The 19,828-nt window shown below is 42.8% G+C and overlaps 1 protein-coding gene across 1 annotated transcript in view; it reads left to right on the plus strand.

Annotated features, from left to right (window-relative positions):
* DZIP1 (DAZ interacting zinc finger protein 1) overlaps positions 1–19,828 on the plus strand; it is a 281,110-nt gene that overhangs the window by 140,889 nt on the left and 120,393 nt on the right. Inside the window, exon 13 of the mRNA XM_053707838.1 lies at positions 8,070–8,259. Coding sequence (XP_053563813.1) covers positions 8,070–8,259 — 190 coding nt within the window. The remainder of the gene's footprint in view (positions 1–8,069; positions 8,260–19,828) is intronic.

The raw sequence follows: 19,828 nt of genomic DNA on the forward strand, positions 1-19,828 counted from the left end.
CAGTGTTGACGAGTTTCACTGCCTGCTTTCATCACTCAAGTCCATGTCAGGAGCGATGCTAGAAGACTCATACTTGAGAGGCTGTGTTTTTGTTCCACAGCATGGATTCTGGTAAGATCGTTTCATTTTTTTACACATATGGTAATGCTAGGACACAGGGTCACAGTGTGGCTCCTTTTATCTGTATGGAATCAAGGGTTAATATGCCCTGAAGGGGGATTATTGAACAGTGAGGATTACTCTCATAAATTTTTATTTGATTTATACTGCGTTGTATGTGGACATTTTTTTTTGAGGCTCATAGGCTGAGGTTGAAACATACAGGTTACTTTCACTTTAGAGCTGTGCAGCTTTACAAGCTTGGCGCGCTTTTCCTTAGCGGAGGTGGTCCTAGGTTGCGCTCCTTGTGATCGGGTGTGGTCGTAGTTTCACTTCCTATTTTCTGACCGTGCTGGTTATCAGAGAGAAGCGGTTTTCTCTGTGTTAATTGTTCAAAGACAAGAAGGGATGCAACCGCACTACACAGATGATAAGGGGATGCCTATTAGGTTGCTACTATTGGTAAACTTGGTTAAACGGCTAGAGTGCTTATGCATATGTAAACATCTTAAACATCTTAGACGCTTCAATAACAACATGGGGAGAGAGAAGTGCTAGGTAAATGCATTCTATCCATGGTCAAAATTCTTTTTGACTCAAGTACTCCAAACGGTTTTCTCTGTGTGCCTGGGTCATAGGAGGTATAAAGGTGTCGTTTTTATATTTTATATAACGTTTGTTATTGTTATATTAGGACATAGCCCATAGCTATGGAGGACTCTGACATTTTAGAATGTACTCCCTCTATACCTAAGACTAATGCCTGTTTATATTGTGAGGAGGCTGAGGTATACCCGCCCTCTCAATTATGTTCCACATGCCTAAAGAAAGTGATTATGTCAAAAAAGGTTAACATGTTTGATACCACTGAGCCTTCCACCTCTGAGGGGTCCCCGTCCCGTGAGGTGCGCACCCTGCTTTCATCTCCTAATACACATGCAGTTTCCCATAGCACGCCTGATCCTCCATCTGGAGGAGGCCTTTTACCTCCAGACTTCACTGCGCAGGTACAAACGGCGGTGTCTGCGGCCATTAGTGCTTTACCTCGCCCTGCTAAGCGCAAGAGAAAGGTCAAATATTGCTATCCTTCCCAGGGGTCATCATCTAGTTTATTGGCTATAACTGATAGACGGTTATCTGATGATGAAGTTCTTTCTGATACTTCAAAGTGTGAACTTTCCGGGTCTGAATCGGCTGCCTCTAAGTCTCCGATTGCGGAGGAACCATATTTTAGATTTGGGATGGAGCACTTGTGCTTTCTTTTAAAGGACGTTCTGGCTACCTTAGAGGTTCACGAGGCCAAATTCCCTAAACTGGATAGAGTTTACGAAGACAGGGTTGTTCCTCAGACTTTCTTAAAGGGACACTATTATTAAAGGGACACTGAACCCAAATTTTTTATATCGTGATTCAGATAGAGCATGAAATTTTAAGCAACTTTCTAATTTACTCCTATAATCAAATTTTCTTAATTCTCTTGGTATCTTTATTTTAAATGCAAGAATGTAAGTTTAGATGCCGGCCCATTTTTGGTGAACAACCTGGGTTGTCCTTGTTGATTGGACAGCACCATTAAACAAGTGCTGTCCAGGGTCTGAACCAAAAATTGGCTGGCTCCTTAGCTTAGATGCCTTCTTTTTCAAATAAGGATAGCAAAAGAACTAAGAAAATTGATAATAGGAGTAAATTAGAAAGTTGCTTAAAATTGCATGCTCTATCTGAATCATGAAAGAAAAAATTTGTGTTCAGTGTCCCTTTTAGAACAAATGGGAGAGGATTGATTCTTCCTTCACCCCTTCGTCTGCCTTTAAGAAACTGTTCCCGGTCCCGGACTCTCAATTGGAGTTGTGGGGTTCCGTCCCTAAGGTGGATGGCGCTGACTCCACGCTTGCAAAACGCACTACTATCCCACTGGAGGATAGCTCATTATTCAAGGAGTCCTTGGATAAAAAGATGGAAACTCTGTTAAAGGGACACTGAACCCAAAATTTTTATTTTGTAATTCAGAAAGAGCATGCAATTTTAAGCAACTTTCTAATTTACTCCTATTTTCAATTTTTCTTTGTTCTCTTGCTATCTTTATTTGAAAAAAGAAGGCATCTAAGCTTTTTTTTGGGTTTAGTACTCTGGTCAGCACTTTTTTATTGGTGTATGAATTTATCCACCAATCGGCAATGACAACCCAGGTTGTTCACCAAAAATGGGCCGACATCTAAACTTACATTCTTGCATTTCAAATAAAGATACCAAGAGAATTAAGAAAATTTTATAATAGGAGTAAATTAGAAAGTTGCTTAAAATTTCATGTTCTATCTGAATCACGAAAGAAAAATTTTGGGTTCAGTGTCCCTTTAAGAAAGATGTTTCAACATTCTGGAGATTTATTTCAACCAGTGGCGGCAGTTGGGGGAGCGGCTACCTACTGGTGTGACTCCATATCGGAATTGATTGAGGTGGAAGGTGCCCTCGATATTATTCTTGATAGAATTAAGGCTTTAAGGGTCACTAATTCTTTTATTTGTGATGTGAATATGCAAATTATTCGTTTAAATGCTAAAACTGCTGGGTTTTCTGTTCAGGCCCGCCGGGCTCTGTGGCTGAAGTCCTGGTCTGCGGACTTTACTTCCTAGTCCAGACTCCTTTCCCTTCCATTTAAGGGTAAGATTTTGTTTGGTTAAGGCCTGGACTCCATTATTTCCACGGTTACAGGGGGCAAGGGTGCCTTCCTACCGCAAGATAAAAAGAACAGATCTAAGGGACAATCTAATAATGTTCGTTCCTTTCGTTCTGATAAATCCCAGCGTCAGCAATCCTCTGCTAAGACAGAGCAACCTAAGACTTGGAAGCCGGCTCAGTCCTGGAATAAGTCCAAGCAGAGCAAGAAGCCCACTGAGACTAAATCAGCATTAAGGGGTCGGCCCCAGTCCGTCTATGGATCAGGTAGGGGGCAGACTTTCGCTCTTCTCAGAAGCTTGGTTCAGGGATGTGCAGGATACTTGGGTCCTGGAGGTCATTGCTTAGGGTTACAGAATTGGGTTCAAGTCTCTTCCACACAAGGGTAGATTCCTTATCTTAAATCTGTCATCAAAACCAGAAAAAAGAGGGATGCCTTTCTGGGGTGTGTTCGGGATCTGACCTCCTTAGGAGTCATTGTCCCGGTTTCCATAGAGGAACGAGGCTTGGGATACTACTCAAACCTTTTCGTGGTCCCAAAGAAGGAGGAAACATTCCGCCTGATTCTGGACCTAAAGTGCTTAAACAAGTTTTTGAACGTCTCCTTGGTCAAGATAGAGACGATAAGGTCTATCCTTCCCTTCAGAAGGGACAGTTCATGACCACTATAGATCGGAAGGATGCTTACCTTCATGTCCAAATCCACAGGGAACATTTTCAGTTCCTAAGGATTGCATTCCTGGACCAGCACTTCCAGTTTATTGCTCTTCCGTTTGGCCTATCTACTGCCCCAAGAATTTTCACAAAGGTTCCGGAAGCTCTCTTAGCCGTGGCCAGAACCCAGGGTATTGCAGTAGCACCTTACTTGGATGATATTCTGGTACAAGCACCATCCTTTCATCTAGCGGAAGAACATTCGGAATCTCTTCTCTTTTTTTCTTCGAGCCCATGGATGGAAGATAAACTTAGAAAAGAGTTCTTATTCTAAGCACCAGGGTAGAATTCCTGGGCACTATAATAGACTCACTAGTCATGAGGATATTTCTTTCAGACCAGAGACGCTGCAAGCTGGCGTCAGCATTTGCCAGGTTCCGTCTCAGACTGTTTTAGCTGTGCATGCTGAGATAGTGGAACAGCAATCTTTCGGATCTGTCTCAACAGATCTCTCTGGACAACCGGTCGAGAGAATCGCTCTCTTGGTGGCTCTGTCCAGATCACCTGTCCCGAGGGACATCCTTTTTAAGACCATCCTGGGAGATTGTGACTACAGATGCGAGTCTCTCAGGATGGGGAGCAGTTTGGGGAACCAAGAAGGCTCAGGGCCTTTGGTCTTGGGAGGAGAGCTCTCTTCTGATCAACATTCTGGAGCTTCAAGCAATCTTCGTCTTTGTTTGTCCCAGTTTATCAGATTCTAATCAGACAATATCACCTCGGTGGCTTACATCAACCATCAGGGAGGAACGAGGAGCTCCCTAGCAATGAGGGAGGTATCTCAGATTCTGGAGTGGGCAGAGGCCCACAACTGTTTGCTGTCAGCGATCCACATTCTGGGTGTGGACAACTGGGAAGTGGATTTTCTCAGCAGACAATACTTTCATCCGGGGGAATGGTCTCTATATCCCGAGGTGTTTGCGGAGGTATGCAACAGGTAGCGGACTCCAGAGATCTCATGGCGTCCCGTCTCAATACCAAGCTACCCAGGTATGGGTCGAGATCCAGGGATCCTCAGGCAGAGCTAATAGATGCATTAGTGGTGCCTTGAAGGTTCAGTCTAATATACCTTTTTCCGCTATTACCTTTCCTTGCTCGAGTAGTGGCCCACATCAAGCAGGAGCAGGCATCAGTGATACTGATTGCTCCATTGTGGCCACGAAGGATGTGGTTTGCGGATCTAGTGGGGATGTCGTCATCTCCTCCATGGAAGTTACCTTGTCGCAGGGATCTGCTGGAACAAGGTTCTTTTGTTCATCAAAATCTAGATTCTCTGAGGCTGACTGCGTTAAGATTGAATGCTTAGTCCTAGCCAAGAGAGGTTTCTCTGAGAGAGTTATTGATACTCTTATTCAAGCTTGTAAGCCGGTTTCTCGTTGCATCTATCATAAGGTGTGGAGGACCTACTTATTCTGGTGTGAAGACCGTGGATTCCCCTGGCCTAAGGTCAGGGTTTCCAGGATTCTTTCCTTTCTCCATGATGGTCTGGAGAAGGGCCTTTCTGCTAGCTCCCTTAAGGGACAGATTTCGGCCCTATCTGTTGTACTGCACAAGAGGCTCGCTGAGCTTCCAGATGTTCAGTCTTTTGTTCAGGCTCTGGTTAGAATCAGGCATGTGTTTAGATCTAGCTCTCCTCCTAGGAGTTTAAAGGGACAGTCAACCCAAAAATAGTTTTTTAAGTTATATCTATAAAGTTGCCATAGATTGTTTTTTACAAATATAGCACAGTTTTTACAGATATTCCGTTTGCAACTAAAATAACTTACTTTTGCCGCCGCTGCCGTTTGAAAATGTCCGCCTGGCTCCGCCCCTTTTTTTGTCATCCGTGACATCATGATCTTCTTCTGATCCCTGTAATTTTTCTAACTTACTCGTAACCGGCATTAGCGCATGCAAAATGCGCCTATTCTACTGTTGGGGAACTTTTTCACACCGGAACAAAAAGCAGTGGTCCTAGAGGTACAGTGTCACTGATTTTGTAAGCAGTGGTCCTTGACTTGTGCTGTCAGTACTAATGGGGTATGTGTTGGTTTTTTGGAGTGTGTTGTGTCAGGTAATTCTGGTCTTTTTGCTTCTCTTGGCTTTTTCTTTTAGATGTCCAGTGTGTTATTCAACAGCCGCATACTTTTGTATGACTTAGACCAGAATTACCTGACACAACACACTCCAGAAAAGCAACACATACCCCATCAGTACTGACAGCACAAGTCAAGGACCTGTTCCGGTGTGAAAAAGATCCCCAACAGTAGAATAGGCGCATTGCGCATGCGCTAATGCCGGTTACGAGTAAGTTAAAAAGATTATAGGGATCAGAAGATCATGATGTCACAGATGATGAAAAAAGGGGCGGAGCCAGATGGACACTTTCAAACGGCAGCGGTGGCAAAAGTAAGTGATTTTACTTGCAAACGGAATATCTGTAAAAACTGTGCTATATTTGTAAAAAAAACAATCTATGGCAACTGTATAGATATAAGTTAAAACTATTTTTGGGTTGACTGTCCCTTTAAATCTTGTTCTTAAAGTTTTGCAGAAGGCTCCGTTTGATCCTATGCATGTAGTTGACATTAAATTACTGTCTTGGAAGGTTCTTTTTCTACTGGCTATTGCTTCAGCACGCAGAGTCTCTGAAATGACTGCCTTGCAATGTGAGCCTCCTTACCTAGTAGTTCATGCTGATAAGGCTGTTCTTCGTACTGGGTTAGGTTTTCTCACTAAGGTCGTTTCAGATCGCATCATCAATCAGGAGATTGTGGTTCCTTCCTTGTGTCCTAATCCTCCTCCTTCGAAGGAACGGTTACTTCATAATTTGGATGTGGTTCGGGCCTTAAAGTTCTATCTTCAGGCTAAGGAGTTTAGACAGACTTCTTCTTTGTTTGTTGTCTATTCTGGGAAGCGTAGGGGTCAGAAGGCCTTGTCCACTTCCTTATCTTTTTGGTTGAGGAGCATTATTCGTTTAGCTTATGAGACAGTGGGATATAAGCCACCTCAGAGGATTAAGGCTTATTCAACTAGACCAGTGGCTTCCTCTTGGGCCTTTAAGAATGAGGCCTCTATGGATCAGATTTGTATGGTGGATACCTGGTCCTCCTTACATACCGTTTTCTAAATTTTACTTTTACTAATTTTAGTTTTGAGGTTTTTTCTTCAGCTGAAGCAGCTTTTGGGAAGAGAGGTTTTGCAGGCTGTGGTGCCCTCAGAATAGGGTCTGCCTCCTTTTTTGCCCTCCCATTCATTGTGTCCTCTGGAGCTTGGGTATATGTGTCCCACAAGTAAGGAATAAAGCCGGGAACTCTCCTCATATTAAGAAGGAAAACATAATTTATGCTTACCTGATAATTTCCTTTCCATCTGAGGAGAGTCCACGGCCCCTGCACGATTTCTCCGATGGGCGGACCTAAATTTTATTTTGTTCTTCTGGCACCATTTATACCCTGATATTTCTCCTACTGCTCCTTGTTCTCTTGGCAGAATGACTGGGGTATGAGGGAAGTGGGGGAGGTATTTAAGCCTTTGTCTGGGGTGACTTTGTCTCCTCCTGGTGGTCAGGTTCTGTATTCCCACAAGTAAGGAATGAAGCTATGGACTCTCCTCATACAGAAGGAAAGGAAATTATCTGGTAAACATAATTTGTTATCACACGCTTTTAAAGGGACAGTCTACTCCAGAATTGTTATTGTTTAAAAAAGATAGATAATCCCTTTTATTACCCATTCCCCAATTTTGCATAACCAACACCATTATATTAATATACTTTTATATTAATATAAAAGTATATTAATATATTACCTTGTACCTAAGTCTCTGCAAACTGCCCCCTTATTTCAGTTCTTTTGACAGACTTGCATTTTAGCAAATAAATGTGGACTTCTAGGTAACTTCACAGGACTGAGCACAATGTTATGTATATGGCACACATGAACTAGCTCTGTCTAGCTGTAAAAAAACTGTCAGAATGCACTGTGATAAGAGGCGACCTTCAAGGGCTTAGAAATTAGCATATGAGCCTACCTAGGTTTTAGCTTTCAACAAAGAACACCAAGGGAACAACGCAAATGTGATGATAAAAGTTGTTTAAAATTGCATGCCCTATCTAAATCATGAAAGTTTAATTTTGACTAGACTGTCCCTTAAAAACCTTTTCTTAAAGCGGTTTGTTGATTTCTAAACTTTTAAATTCCTCAGCTTTGACCTCTTGATAACCTTTTTGCCCTGTTTGTGGCATATCTACAATCTTTACATGGCTTTTTTATACTGCTAAACTTTTTGTACGTGCTCAGCTCACTTTTGTTTTTGGTTTAAAGAAAAAGCCTGTAAAAAAAACTAAAATCATATTCTATAAATCTCTGTGAAACCCCTTTTTTAAAATCCTGAAGTATGACAATTTCTTATAGATTTTTATGTGTTTAAGTTGAATTTATCATTTTAAATGTTGGCTCTTCTAATTGGTTGGAGTGCAAAAAACAGAATGCCATTCATTATTTGCCCATAGGAATTGTGCTTGGAATGGGGGCCTGTAAAAGATCACGTTGTTAAACTCATACAGTTTTAAATTTGTAATGGTAACCATTGTTGTTGATGTTCAGGGTACACGGGGCATTTCAAGTGACCAATTGAAACACATTTTAAATATTGTGGAGTTCCAGAGGGCTGAGAAGGAGAAAATAATGCCAGAAATGCAGACTTTGAGAAAGAAACTCTCCCGTTGTGCAACTCTCAAGGTACAAGAACACTCCCCTTCTTGGAAATCTTCATCTCCAACTCTTTCTGCAGATGGTAAGAAATAAATTGCAGGGCTATTTTTTGCTTTGTAAGATTTAGGAATGTATATTCAATCAGCTTTTTTAGATTTGAAATTGCATTTTTTATTATGGCGTGGAGAGTCCACAAATTCATTCTAATTACTAGTGGGAATTCAACTCCTGGCCAGCAGGAGGAGGCAAAGAGCACCCCAGCAGAGCTGTTAAGTGTCACTTCCCTTACCCATAATTCCCAGTCATTCTCTTTACCTCTATCACAGGAGGATGTGCGCTGAGTCTTCTCCTATAATGCCTGATGAGGTTGGAGAATACATGGCAAGGGATCTGAGACTATTCCTCCATACGGAATCTCTCCAGAACCTTCAAATTTCAAGGTGGTGGACTCTCCTCTTCAGTTCACCCCACAGGTTTTCTATGGAGTTCAAGTCAGGGACAGTATACTGTAAAATAGTTTTTCCCTTAATGTGTTTACAATTGCTTTTTTTACCAACTGCAGAGTAAAAAATGTCTGAAAATTAGCTTTTTAAGGTTTATTTCTGTATATTAAAGCTTTGATTTCTCCAACATAGGTGTGTCCGGTCCACGGCGTCATCCTTACTTGTGGGATATTCTCTTCCCCAACAGGAAATGGCAAAGAGCCCAGCAAAGCTGGTCACATGATCCCTCCTAGGCTCCGCCTACCCCAGTCATTCTCTTTGCCGTTGTACAGGCAACATCTCCACGGAGATGGCTTAGAGTTTTTTAGTGTTTAACTGTAGTTTTTATTATTCAATCAAGAGTTTGTTATTTTAAAATAGTGCTGGTATGTACTATTTACTCAGAAACAGAAAAGAGATGAAGATTTCTGTTTGTATGAGGAAAATGATTTTAGCAACCGTTACTAAAATCCATGGCTGTTCCACACAGGACTGTTGAGAGGAATTAACTTCAGTTGGGGGAACAGTGAGCAGTCTCTTGCTGCTTGAGGTATGACACATTCTAACAAGACGATGTTATGCTGGAAGCTGTCATTTTCCCTATGGGATCCGGTAAGCCATGTTTATTAAGATAGTAAATAAGGGCTTCACAAGGGCTTATTAAGACTGTAGACTTTTTCTGGGCTAAATCGATTCATTATTAACACATATTTAGCCTTGAGGAATCATTTAATCTGGGTATTTTGATAAGATTATATCAGCAGGCACTGTTTTAGACACCTTATTCTTTAGGGGCTTTCCCAAATCATAGGCAGAGCCTCATTTTCGCGCCGGTGTTGCGCACTTGTTTTTGAGAGGCATGACATGCAGTCGCATGTGTGAGGAGCTCTGATACATAGAAAAGACTTTCTGAAGGCGTCATTTGGTATCGTATTCCCCTTTGGGCTTGGTTGGGTCTCAGCAAAGCAGATACCAGGGACTGTAAAGGGGTTAAAGTTAAAAACGGCTCCGGTTCCGTTATTTTAAGGGTTAAAGCTTCCAAATTTGGTGTGCAATACTTTTAAGGCTTTAAGACACTGTGGTGAAATTTTGGTGAATTTTGAACAATTCCTTCATATTTTTTCGCAATTGCAGTAATAAAGTGTGTTCAGTTTAAAATTTAAAGTGACAGTAACGGTTTTATTTTAAAACGTTTTTTGTACTTTGTTATCAAGTTTATGCCTGTTTAACATGTCTGAACTACCAGATAGACTGTGTTCTGAATGTGGGGAAGCCAGAGTTCCTTCTCATTTAAATAAATGTGATTTATGTGACAATGACAATGATGCCCAAGATGATTCCTCAAGTGAGGGGAGTAAGCATGGTACTGCATCATTCCCTCCTTCGTCTACACGAGTCTTGCCCACTCAGGAGGCCCCTAGTACATCTAGCGCGCCAATACTCCTTACTATGCAACAATTAACGGCTGTAATGGATAATTCTGTCAAAAACATTTTAGCCAAAATGCACACTTATCAGCGTAAGCGCGACTGCTCTGTTTTAGATACTGAAGAGCATGACGACGCTGATAATAATGGTTCTGAAGGGCCCCTAAACCAGTCTGATGGGGCCAGGGAGGTTTTGTCTGAGGGAGAAATTACTGATTCAGGGAACATTTCTCAACAAGCTGAACCTGATGTGATTACGTTTAAATTTAAGTTGGAACATCTCCGCATTCTGCTTAAGGAGGTATTATCCACTCTGGATGATTGTGACAAGTTGGTCATCCCAGAGAAACTATGTAAAATGGACAAGTTCCTAGAGGTCCCGGGGCTCCCAGAAGCTTTTCCTATACCCAAGCGGGTGGCGGACATTGTAAATAAAGAATGGGAAAGGCCCGGTATTCCTTTCGTCCCTCCCCCCATATTTAAAAAATTGTTTCCTATGGTCGACCCCAGAAAGGACTTATGGCAGACAGTCCCCAAGGTCGAGGGAGCGGTTTCCACTTTAAACAAACGCACCACTATACCCATAGAAGATAGTTGTGCTTTCAAAGATCCTATGGATAAAAAATTAGAAGGTTTACTTAAAAAGATGTTTGTTCAGCAGGGTTACCTTCTACAACCAATTTCATGCATTGTCCCTGTCGCTACAGCCACGTGTTTCTGGTTCGATGAGCTGGTAAAGGCGGTCGATAGTGATTCTCCTCCTTATGAGGAGATTATGGACAGAATCCATGCTCTCAAATTGGCTAATTCTTTCACCCTAGACGCCACTTTGCAATTGGCTAGGTTAGCGGCTAAGAATTCTGGGTTTGCTATTGTGGCGCGCAGAGCGCTTTGGTTGAAATCTTGGTCAGCTGATGCGTCTTCCAAGAACAAGCTACTTAACATTCCTTTCAAGGGGAAAACGCTGTTTGGCCCTGACTTGAAAGAGATTATCTCTGATATCACTGGGGGTAAGGGCCACGCCCTTCCTCAGGATCGGCCTTTCAAGGCCAAAAATAAACCTAATTTTCGTCCCTTTCGTAGAAACGGACCAGCCCAAAGTGCTACGTCCTCTAAGCAAGAGGGTAATACTTCTCAAGCCAAGCCAGCTTGGAGACCAATGCAAGGCTGGAACAAGGGAAAGCAGGCCAAAAAACCTGCCACTGCTACCAAGACAGCATGAAATGTTGGCCCCCGATCCGGGACCGGATCTGGTGGGGGGCAGACTCTCTCTCTTCGCTCAGGCTTGGGCAAGAGATGTTCTGGATCCTTGGGCGCTAGAAATAGTCTCCCAAGGTTATCTTCTGGAATTCAAGGGGCTTCCCCCAAGGGGGAGGTTCCACAGGTCTCAGTTGTCTTCAGACCACATAAAAAGACAGGCATTCTTACGTTGTGTAGAAGACCTGTTAAAAATGGGAGTGATTCATCCTGTTCCATTAGGAGAACAAGGGATGGGGTTCTACTCCAATCTGTTCATAGTTCCCAAAAAAGAGGGAACGTTCAGACCAATCTTAGATCTCAAGATCTTAAACAAGTTTCTCAAGGTTCCATCGTTCAAAATGGAAACCATTCGAACAATTCTTCCTTCCATCCAGGAAGGTCAATTCATGACCACGGTGGATTTAAAGGATGCGTATCTACATATTCCTATCCACAAGGAACATCATCGGTTCCTAAGGTTCGCATTCCTGGACAAGCATTACCAGTTCGTGGCGCTTCCTTTCGGATTAGCCACTGCTCCAAGGATTTTCACAAAGGTACTAGGGTCCCTTCTAGCTGTGCTAAGTCCAAGGGGCATTGCTGTAGTACCTTACTTGGACGACATTCTGATTCAAGCGTCGTCCCTTCCTCAAGCAAAGGCTCACACGGACATCGTCCTGGCCTTTCTCAGATCTCACGGATGGAAAGTGAACGTGGAAAAGAGTTCTCTTTCTTCTGTTATGTGTGATCAGTCCACGGGTCATCATTACTTCTGGGATATTATCTGCTCCCCCACAGGAAGTGCAAGAGGATTCACCCAGCAGAGTTGCTATATAGCTCCTCCCCTCTACGTCACCTCCAGTCATTCTCTTGCACCCAAAGACTAGATAGGAGGTGTGAGAGGACTATGGTGATTATACTTAGTTTTTATAACTTCAATCAAAAGTTTGTTATTTTACAATAGCACCGGAGCGTGTTATTACCTCTCTGGCAGAGTTTGAAGAAGAATCTACCAGAGTTTTTATTATGATTTTAGCCGGAGTAGTTAAGATCATATTGCTGTTTCTCGGCCATCTGAGGGAGGTAAAAGCTTCAGATCAGGGGACAGCGGGCAGTTGAATCTGCATTGAGGTATGTAGCAGTTTTTATTTTCTGAATGGAATTGATGAGAAAATCCTGCCATACCGTTATAATGACATGTATGTATACTCTACACTTCAGTATTCTGGGGATGGTATTTCACCGGAATTACTCTGTAAAAGTACATTAAACTTTTTAATTGGTATTTTTCATGTTAAACGTTTTTGCTGGAATGTAGAATCGTTTGCATTTCTGAGGTACTGAGTGAATAAATATTTGGGCATTATTTTTCCACTTGGCGGTTGCTTGTTTTAATTATGACAGTTTCGTTTCTCTCTCACTGCTGTGTATGAGGGGGAGGGGCCGTTTTTGGCGCTCTTTGCTACGCATCAAAAATTTCCAGTCAGTTACTCTTGTATTTTCTGCATGATCTGGTTCATCTCTAACAGAACTCAGGGGTCTTCAAACTTCTTTGAAGGGAGGTAGATTCTCTCAGCAGAGCTGTGAGACTTATATAGTGACTGTGATTTAAAACGTTGCTCTGTAATTTTTATGTTGCAAATTTGATTAGTGTTACTTTGCTAATGGGAACAAACCTTTGCTAAAAGTTGTGTTGTTTTTAAAGATTGATGCTTTAACTGTTTTTCAGTTCATTATTTCAACTGTCATTTAATCGTTTAGTGCTTCTTTGAGGCACAATACGTTTTTTGTTAAATAAGATTGTAACCAAGTTGCATGTTTATTGCTAGTGTGTTAAACATGTCTGATTCAGAGGAAGATACCTGTGTCATTTGTTCCAATGCCAAGGTGGAGCCCAATAGAAATTTATGTACTAACTGTATTGATGCTACTTTAAATAAAAGCCAATCTGTACAAATTGAACAAATTTCACCTAACAGCGAGGGGAGAGTTATGCCGACTAACTCGCCTCACGTGTCAGTACCTGCATCTCCCGCCCGGGAGGTGCGTGATATTATGGCGCCTAGTACATCTGGGCAGCCATTACAGATAACATTACAAGATATGGCTACTGTTATGACTGAAGTTTTGGCTAAATTACCAGAACTAAGAGGCAAGCGTGATCACTCTGGGGTGAGAACAGAGTGCGCTGATAATTCTAGGGCCATGTCTGATACTGCGTCACAGCTTGCAGAGCATGAGGACGGAGAGCTTCATTCTGTGGGTGACGGTTCTGATCCAAGCAGATTGGATTCAGATATTTCAAATTTTAAATTTAAATTGGAAAACCTCCGTGTATTACTAGGGGAGGTCTTAGCGGCTCTTAATGATTGTAACACTGTTGCAATACCAGAGAAATTGTGTAGGTTGGATAAATACTTTGCGGTACCGGCGAGTACTGACGTTTTTCCTATACCTAAGAGATTAACTGAAATTGTTACTAAGGAGTGGGATAGACCCGGTGTGCCGTTCTCACCCCCTCCAATATTTAGAAAGATGTTTCCAATAGACGCCACCACACGGGACTTATGGCAAACGGTCCCTAGGGTGGAGGGAGCAGTTTCTACTTTAGCTAAGCGCACCACTATCCCGGTGGAGGATAGCTGTGCTTTTTCAGATCCTATGGATAAGAAATTAGAGGGTTACCTTAAGAAAATGTTTGTTCAACAAGGTTTTATATTACAACCCCTTGCATGCATCGCGCCGATTACGGCTGCGGCAGCATTTTGGATTGAGTCTCTGGAAGAGAACCTTAGTTCAGCTACGCTGGACGACATTACGGACAGGCTTAGAGTCTTTAAACTAGCTAATTCATTCATTTCGGAGGCCGTAGTACATTTAACCAAACTTACGGCTAAGAACTCAGGATTCGCCATTCAGGCACGTAGGGCGCTGTGGCTAAAATCCTGGTCAGCTGATGTAACTTCTAAGTCCAAATTACTTAATATACCTTTCAAGGGGCAAACTTTATTTGGGCCCGGTTTGAAAGAAATTATCGCTGACATTACAGGAGGTAAGGGTCACGCCCTGCCTCAAGACAAAGCCAAAGCTAAGGCTAGACAGTCTAATTTTCGTCCCTTTCGGAATTTCAAAGCAGGAGCAGCACCAACTTCCACTGCACCAAAACAGGAAGGAGCTGTTGCTCGTTACAGACAAGGCTGGAAACCTAACCAGTCCTGGAACAAGGGCAAGCAGGCCAGGAAACCTGCTGCTGCCCCAAAGACAGCATGAACCGAGGGCCCCCGATCCGGGACCGGATCTAGTGGGGGGCAGACTCTCTTTCTTCGCCCAGGCTTGGGCAAGAGATGTTCAGGATCCCTGGGCGCTAGAGATCATATCTCAGGGATACCTTCTAGACTTCAAATTCTCTCCCCCAAGAGGGAGATTTCATCTGTCAAGGTTGTCAACAAACCAGATAAAGAAAGAAGCGTTTCTACGCTGTGTACAAGATCTGTTATTAATGGGAGTGATCCATCCGGTTCCGCGGTCGGAACAAGGACAAGGGTTTTACTCAAACCTGTTTGTGGTTCCCAAAAAAGAGGGAACTTTCAGGCCAATCTTGGATTTAAAGATCCTAAACAAATTCCTAAGAGTTCCATCGTTCAAAATGGAAACTATTCGGACAATCTTACCCATGATCCAAAAGGGTCAGTACATGACCACAGTGGATTTAAAGGATGCTTACCTTCACATACCGATTCACAAAGATCATTACCGGTATCTAAGGTTTGCCTTCTTAGACAGGCATTACCAGTTTGTAGCTCTTCCATTCGGATTGGCTACGGCTCCAAGAATCTTCACAAAGGTTCTGGGTGCCCTTCTGGCGGTACTAAGACCGCGAGGAATTTCGGTAGCTCCGTACCTAGACGACATTCTGATACAAGCTTCAAGCTTTCAAACTGCCAAGTCTCATACAGAGTTAGTTCTGGCATTTCTAAGGTCGCATGGATGGAAAGTGAACGAAAAGAAGAGTTCTCTTTTTCCTCTCACAAGAGTTCCATTCTTAGGGACTCTTATAGATTCTGTGGAAATGAAGATTTATCTGACAGAAGACAGATTAACAAAGCTTCTAAATGCATGCCGTGTCCTTCATTCCATTCAACTCCCGTCAGTAGCTCAATGCATGGAGGTGATCGGCTTAATGGTAGCAGCAATGGACATAGTTCCCTTTGCACGTCTACATCTCAGACCGCTGCAATTGTGCATGCTAAGTCAGTGGAATGGGGATTACTCATACTTGTCCCCTACTCTGAATCTGGATCAAGAGACCAGAAACTCTCTTCTATGGTGGCTTTCTCGGCCACATCTGTCCAGGGGGATGCCATTCAGCAGGCCGGACTGGACAATTGTAACAACAGACGCCAGCCTACTAGGTTGGGGCGCTGTCTGGAATTCTCTGAAGGCTCAGGGACAATGGAGTCAGGAGGAAAGTCTCCTACCAATAAACATTCTGGAATTGAGAGCAGTTCTCAATGCCCTTCTGACTTGGCCCCAGTTAAAAACTCGGGGATTCATCAGGTTTCAGTCGGACAACATCACGACTGTAGCGTACATCAACCATCAAGGAGGGACAAGAAGCTCCCTAGCAATGATGGAAGTATCAAAGATAATTCGCTGGGCAGAGTCTCACTCTTGCCACCTGTCAGCAATCCACATCCCGGGAGTGGAGAACTGGGAGGCGGATTTCTTGAGTCGCCAGACTTTTCATCCGGGGGAGTGGGAACTTCATCCGGAGGTCTTTGCCCAAATACTTCGACGTTGGGGCAAACCAGAGATAGATCTCATGGCGTCTCGCCAGAACGCCAAACTTCCTCGCTACGGATCCAGATCCAGGGATCCGGGAGCGGTTCTGATAGATGCTTTGACAGCACCTTGGAACTTCGGGATGGCTTATGTGTTTCCACCCTTCCCGCTGCTTCCTCGATTGATTGCCAAAATCAAACAGGAGAGAGCATCAGTGATTCTAATAGCACCTGCATGGCCACGCAGGACTTGGTATGCAGATCTAGTGGACATGTCATCCTGTCCGCCTTGGTCTCTACCTCTAAGACAGGACCTTCTGATACAGGGTCCATTCAAACATCAAAATCTAACTTCTCTGAAGCTGACTGCTTGGAAATTGAACGCTTGATTTTATCAAAACGTGGTTTTTCTGAGTCGGTTATTGATACCCTGATACAGGCTAGGAAGCCTGTTACCAGAAAGATTTACCATAAGATATGGCGTAAATACCTATACTGGTGTGAATCCAAAGATTACTCCTGGAGTAAGGTTAGGATTCCTAGGATATTGTCCTTTCTACAAGAAGGTTTAGAAAAGGGTTTATCGGCTAGCTCATTAAAGGGACAGATCTCAGCTCTGTCCATCTTGTTACACAAGCGTCTGTCAGAAAATCCAGACGTCCAGGCATTTTGTCAGGCTTTAGCTAGGATCAAGCCTGTGTTTAAAACTGTTGCTCCGCCATGGAGTTTAAACTTAGTTCTTAACGTTTTACAGGGTGTTCCGTTTGAACCCCTTCATTCCATTGATATAAAATTGTTATCTTGGAAAGTTCTGTTTTTAATGGCTATTTCCTCGGCTCGAAGAGTCTCTGAGTGTCAGCCTTACATTGTGATTCTCCTTATCTGATCTTTCACTCAGACAAGGTAGTTCTGCATACTAAACCTGGGTTCTTACCTAAGGTAGTCACTAACAGGAATATCAATCAAGAGATTGTTGTTCCATCCTTGTGTCCAAATCCTTCTTCAAAGAAGGAACGTCTTCTACACAATCTGGATGTAGTTCGTGCCCTCAAGTTCTACTTACAGGCAACTAAGGATTTTCGACAAACGTCTTCTCTGTTTGTCGTGTACTCTGGTCAGAGGAGAGGTCATAAGGCTTCGGCTACCTCTCTCTCCTTCTGGCTTCGTAGCATAATTCGTTTAGCCTATGAGACTGCTGGACAGCAGCCTCCTGAAAGAATTACAGCACATTCTACTAGAGCTGTGGCTTCCACTTGGGCCTTTAAGAATGAGGCCTCTGTTGAACAGATTTGCAAGGCTGCAACTTGGTCTTCGCTTCATACTTTTTCCAAATTTTACAAATTTGACACTTTTGCTTCTTCGGAGGCTATTTTTGGGAGAAAGGTTCTTCAGGCAGTGGTTCCTTCTGTATAATGAGCCTGCCTATCCCTCCCGTCATCCGTGTACTTTTGCTTTGGTATTGGTATCCCAGAAGTAATGATGACCCGTGGACTGATCACACATAACAGAAGAAAACATAATTTATGCTTACCTGATAAATTCCTTTCTTCTGTTGTGTGATCAGTCCACGGCCCGCCCTGTTTTTTAAGGCAGGTAAATATTTTTTAAATTATACTCCAGTCACCACTACACCCTTGGCTTCTCCTTTCTCGTTGGTCTTTGGTCGAATGACTGGAGGTGACGTAGAGGGGAGGAGCTATATAGCAACTCTGCTGGGTGAATCCTCTTGCACTTCCTGTGGGGGAGCAGATAATATCCCAGAAGTAATGATGACCCGTGGACTGATCACACAACAGAAGAAAGGAATTTATCAGGTAAGCATAAATTATGTTATCTCCGTCAACAAGGGTTCCCTTCTTGGGAACAATAATAGACTCTTTAGAAATGAGGATTTCTCCAACATAGGTGTGTCCGGTCCACGGCGTCATCCTTACTTGTGGGATATTCTCCTCCCCAACAGGAAATGGCAAAGAGCCCAGCAAAGCTGGTCACATGATCCCTCCCAGGCTCCGCCTACCCCAGTCATTCTCTTTGCCGTTGTACAGGCAACATCTCCACGGAGATGGCTTAGAGTTTTTTAGTGTTTAACTGTAGTTTTTATTATTCAATCAAGAGTTTGTTATTTTAAAATAGTGCTGGTATGTACTATTTACTCAGAAACAGAAAAGAGATGAAGATTTCTGTTTGTATGAGGAAAATGATTTTAGCACCGTAACTAAAATCCATGGCTGTTCCACACAGGACTGTTGAGAGCAATTAACTTCAGTTGGGGGAACAGTGTGCAGTCTCTTACTGCTTGAGGTATGACACATTCTAACAAGACGATGTAATGCTGGAAGCTGTCATTTTCCCTATGGGATCCGGTAAGCCATGTTTATTAAGATAGTAAATAAGGGCTTCACAAGGGCTTATTAAGACTGTAGACTCTTTTTGGGCTAAATCGATTCATTATTAACACATATTTAGCCTTGAGGAATCATTTATTCTGGGTATTTTGATATGATTATATTGGCAGGCACTGTTTTTGACACCTTATTCTTTAGGGGCTTTCCCTAATCATAGTCAGAGCCTCATTTTCGCGCCGGTATGGCGCACTTGTTTTTGAGGACAGCATGGCATGCAGCTGCATGTGTGTGGAGCTCTGATACACAGAAAAGTCTTTCTGAAGGCATCATTTGGTATCGTATTCCCCTTTGGGCTTGGTTGGGTCTCAGCAAAGCAGATTCCAGGGACTGTAAAGGGGTTAAATATAAAAACGGCTCCGGTTCCGTTATTTTAAGGGTTAAAGCTTCCAAATTTGGTGTGCAATACTTTTAAGGCTTTAAGACACTGTGGTGAAATTTTGGTGAATTTTGAACAATTCCTTCATACTTTTTCGCAATTGCAGTAATAAAGTGTGTTTAGTTTAAAATTTAAAGTGACAGTAACGGTTTTATTTTAAAACGTTTTTTGTGCTTTGTTATCAAGTTTATGCCTGTTTACAATGTCTGAACTACCAGATAGATTGTGTTCTGACTGTGGGGAAACCAAGGTTCCTTCTCATTTAACTATATGTATTTTATGTCATAAAAAATTTTAGTAAAAATGATGCCCAAGATGATTCCTCAAGTGAGGGGAGTAAGCATGGTACTGCATCATCCCCTCCTTCGTCTACACCAGTCTTGCCCATACAGGAGGCCCCTAGTACATCTAGTGCGCCAATACTCCTTACTATGCAACATTTAACGGCTGTAATGGATAATTCTATCAAAAACATTTTAGCCAATATGCCCACTTATCAGTGAAAGCGCGACTGCTCTGTTTTAGAAAATTCTGTAGAGCATGAGAACGCTGATGATATGGTTTCTGAAGGGCCCCTACACCAGTCTGAGGGGGCCAGGGAGGTTTTGTCTGAGGGAGAAATTTCAGATTCAGGAAACATTTCTCAATAAGCTGAACCTGATGTGATTACTTTTAAATTTAAGTTGGAACATCTCCGCGCTCTGCTTAAGGAGGTGTTATCCAATTTGGATGATTGTGATTATCTGGTCATCCCAGAACCACTATGTAAAATGGAAAAGTTCTTAGAGGCCCCGGGGCCCCCCGAAGCTTTTCCTATATCCAAGCGGGTGGCGTACATTGTTAGTGAAGAATGGGACAGGCCCGGTATACCTTTAGTACCTCCCCCCATATTTATAAAATTGTTTTCCTATAGTCGACCCCAGAAAGGACTGATGGCAGAC

This window comes from Bombina bombina, chromosome 3 (assembly GCF_027579735.1).
Source record: "Bombina bombina isolate aBomBom1 chromosome 3, aBomBom1.pri, whole genome shotgun sequence".
NCBI lineage: Eukaryota > Metazoa > Chordata > Amphibia > Anura > Bombinatoridae > Bombina > Bombina bombina.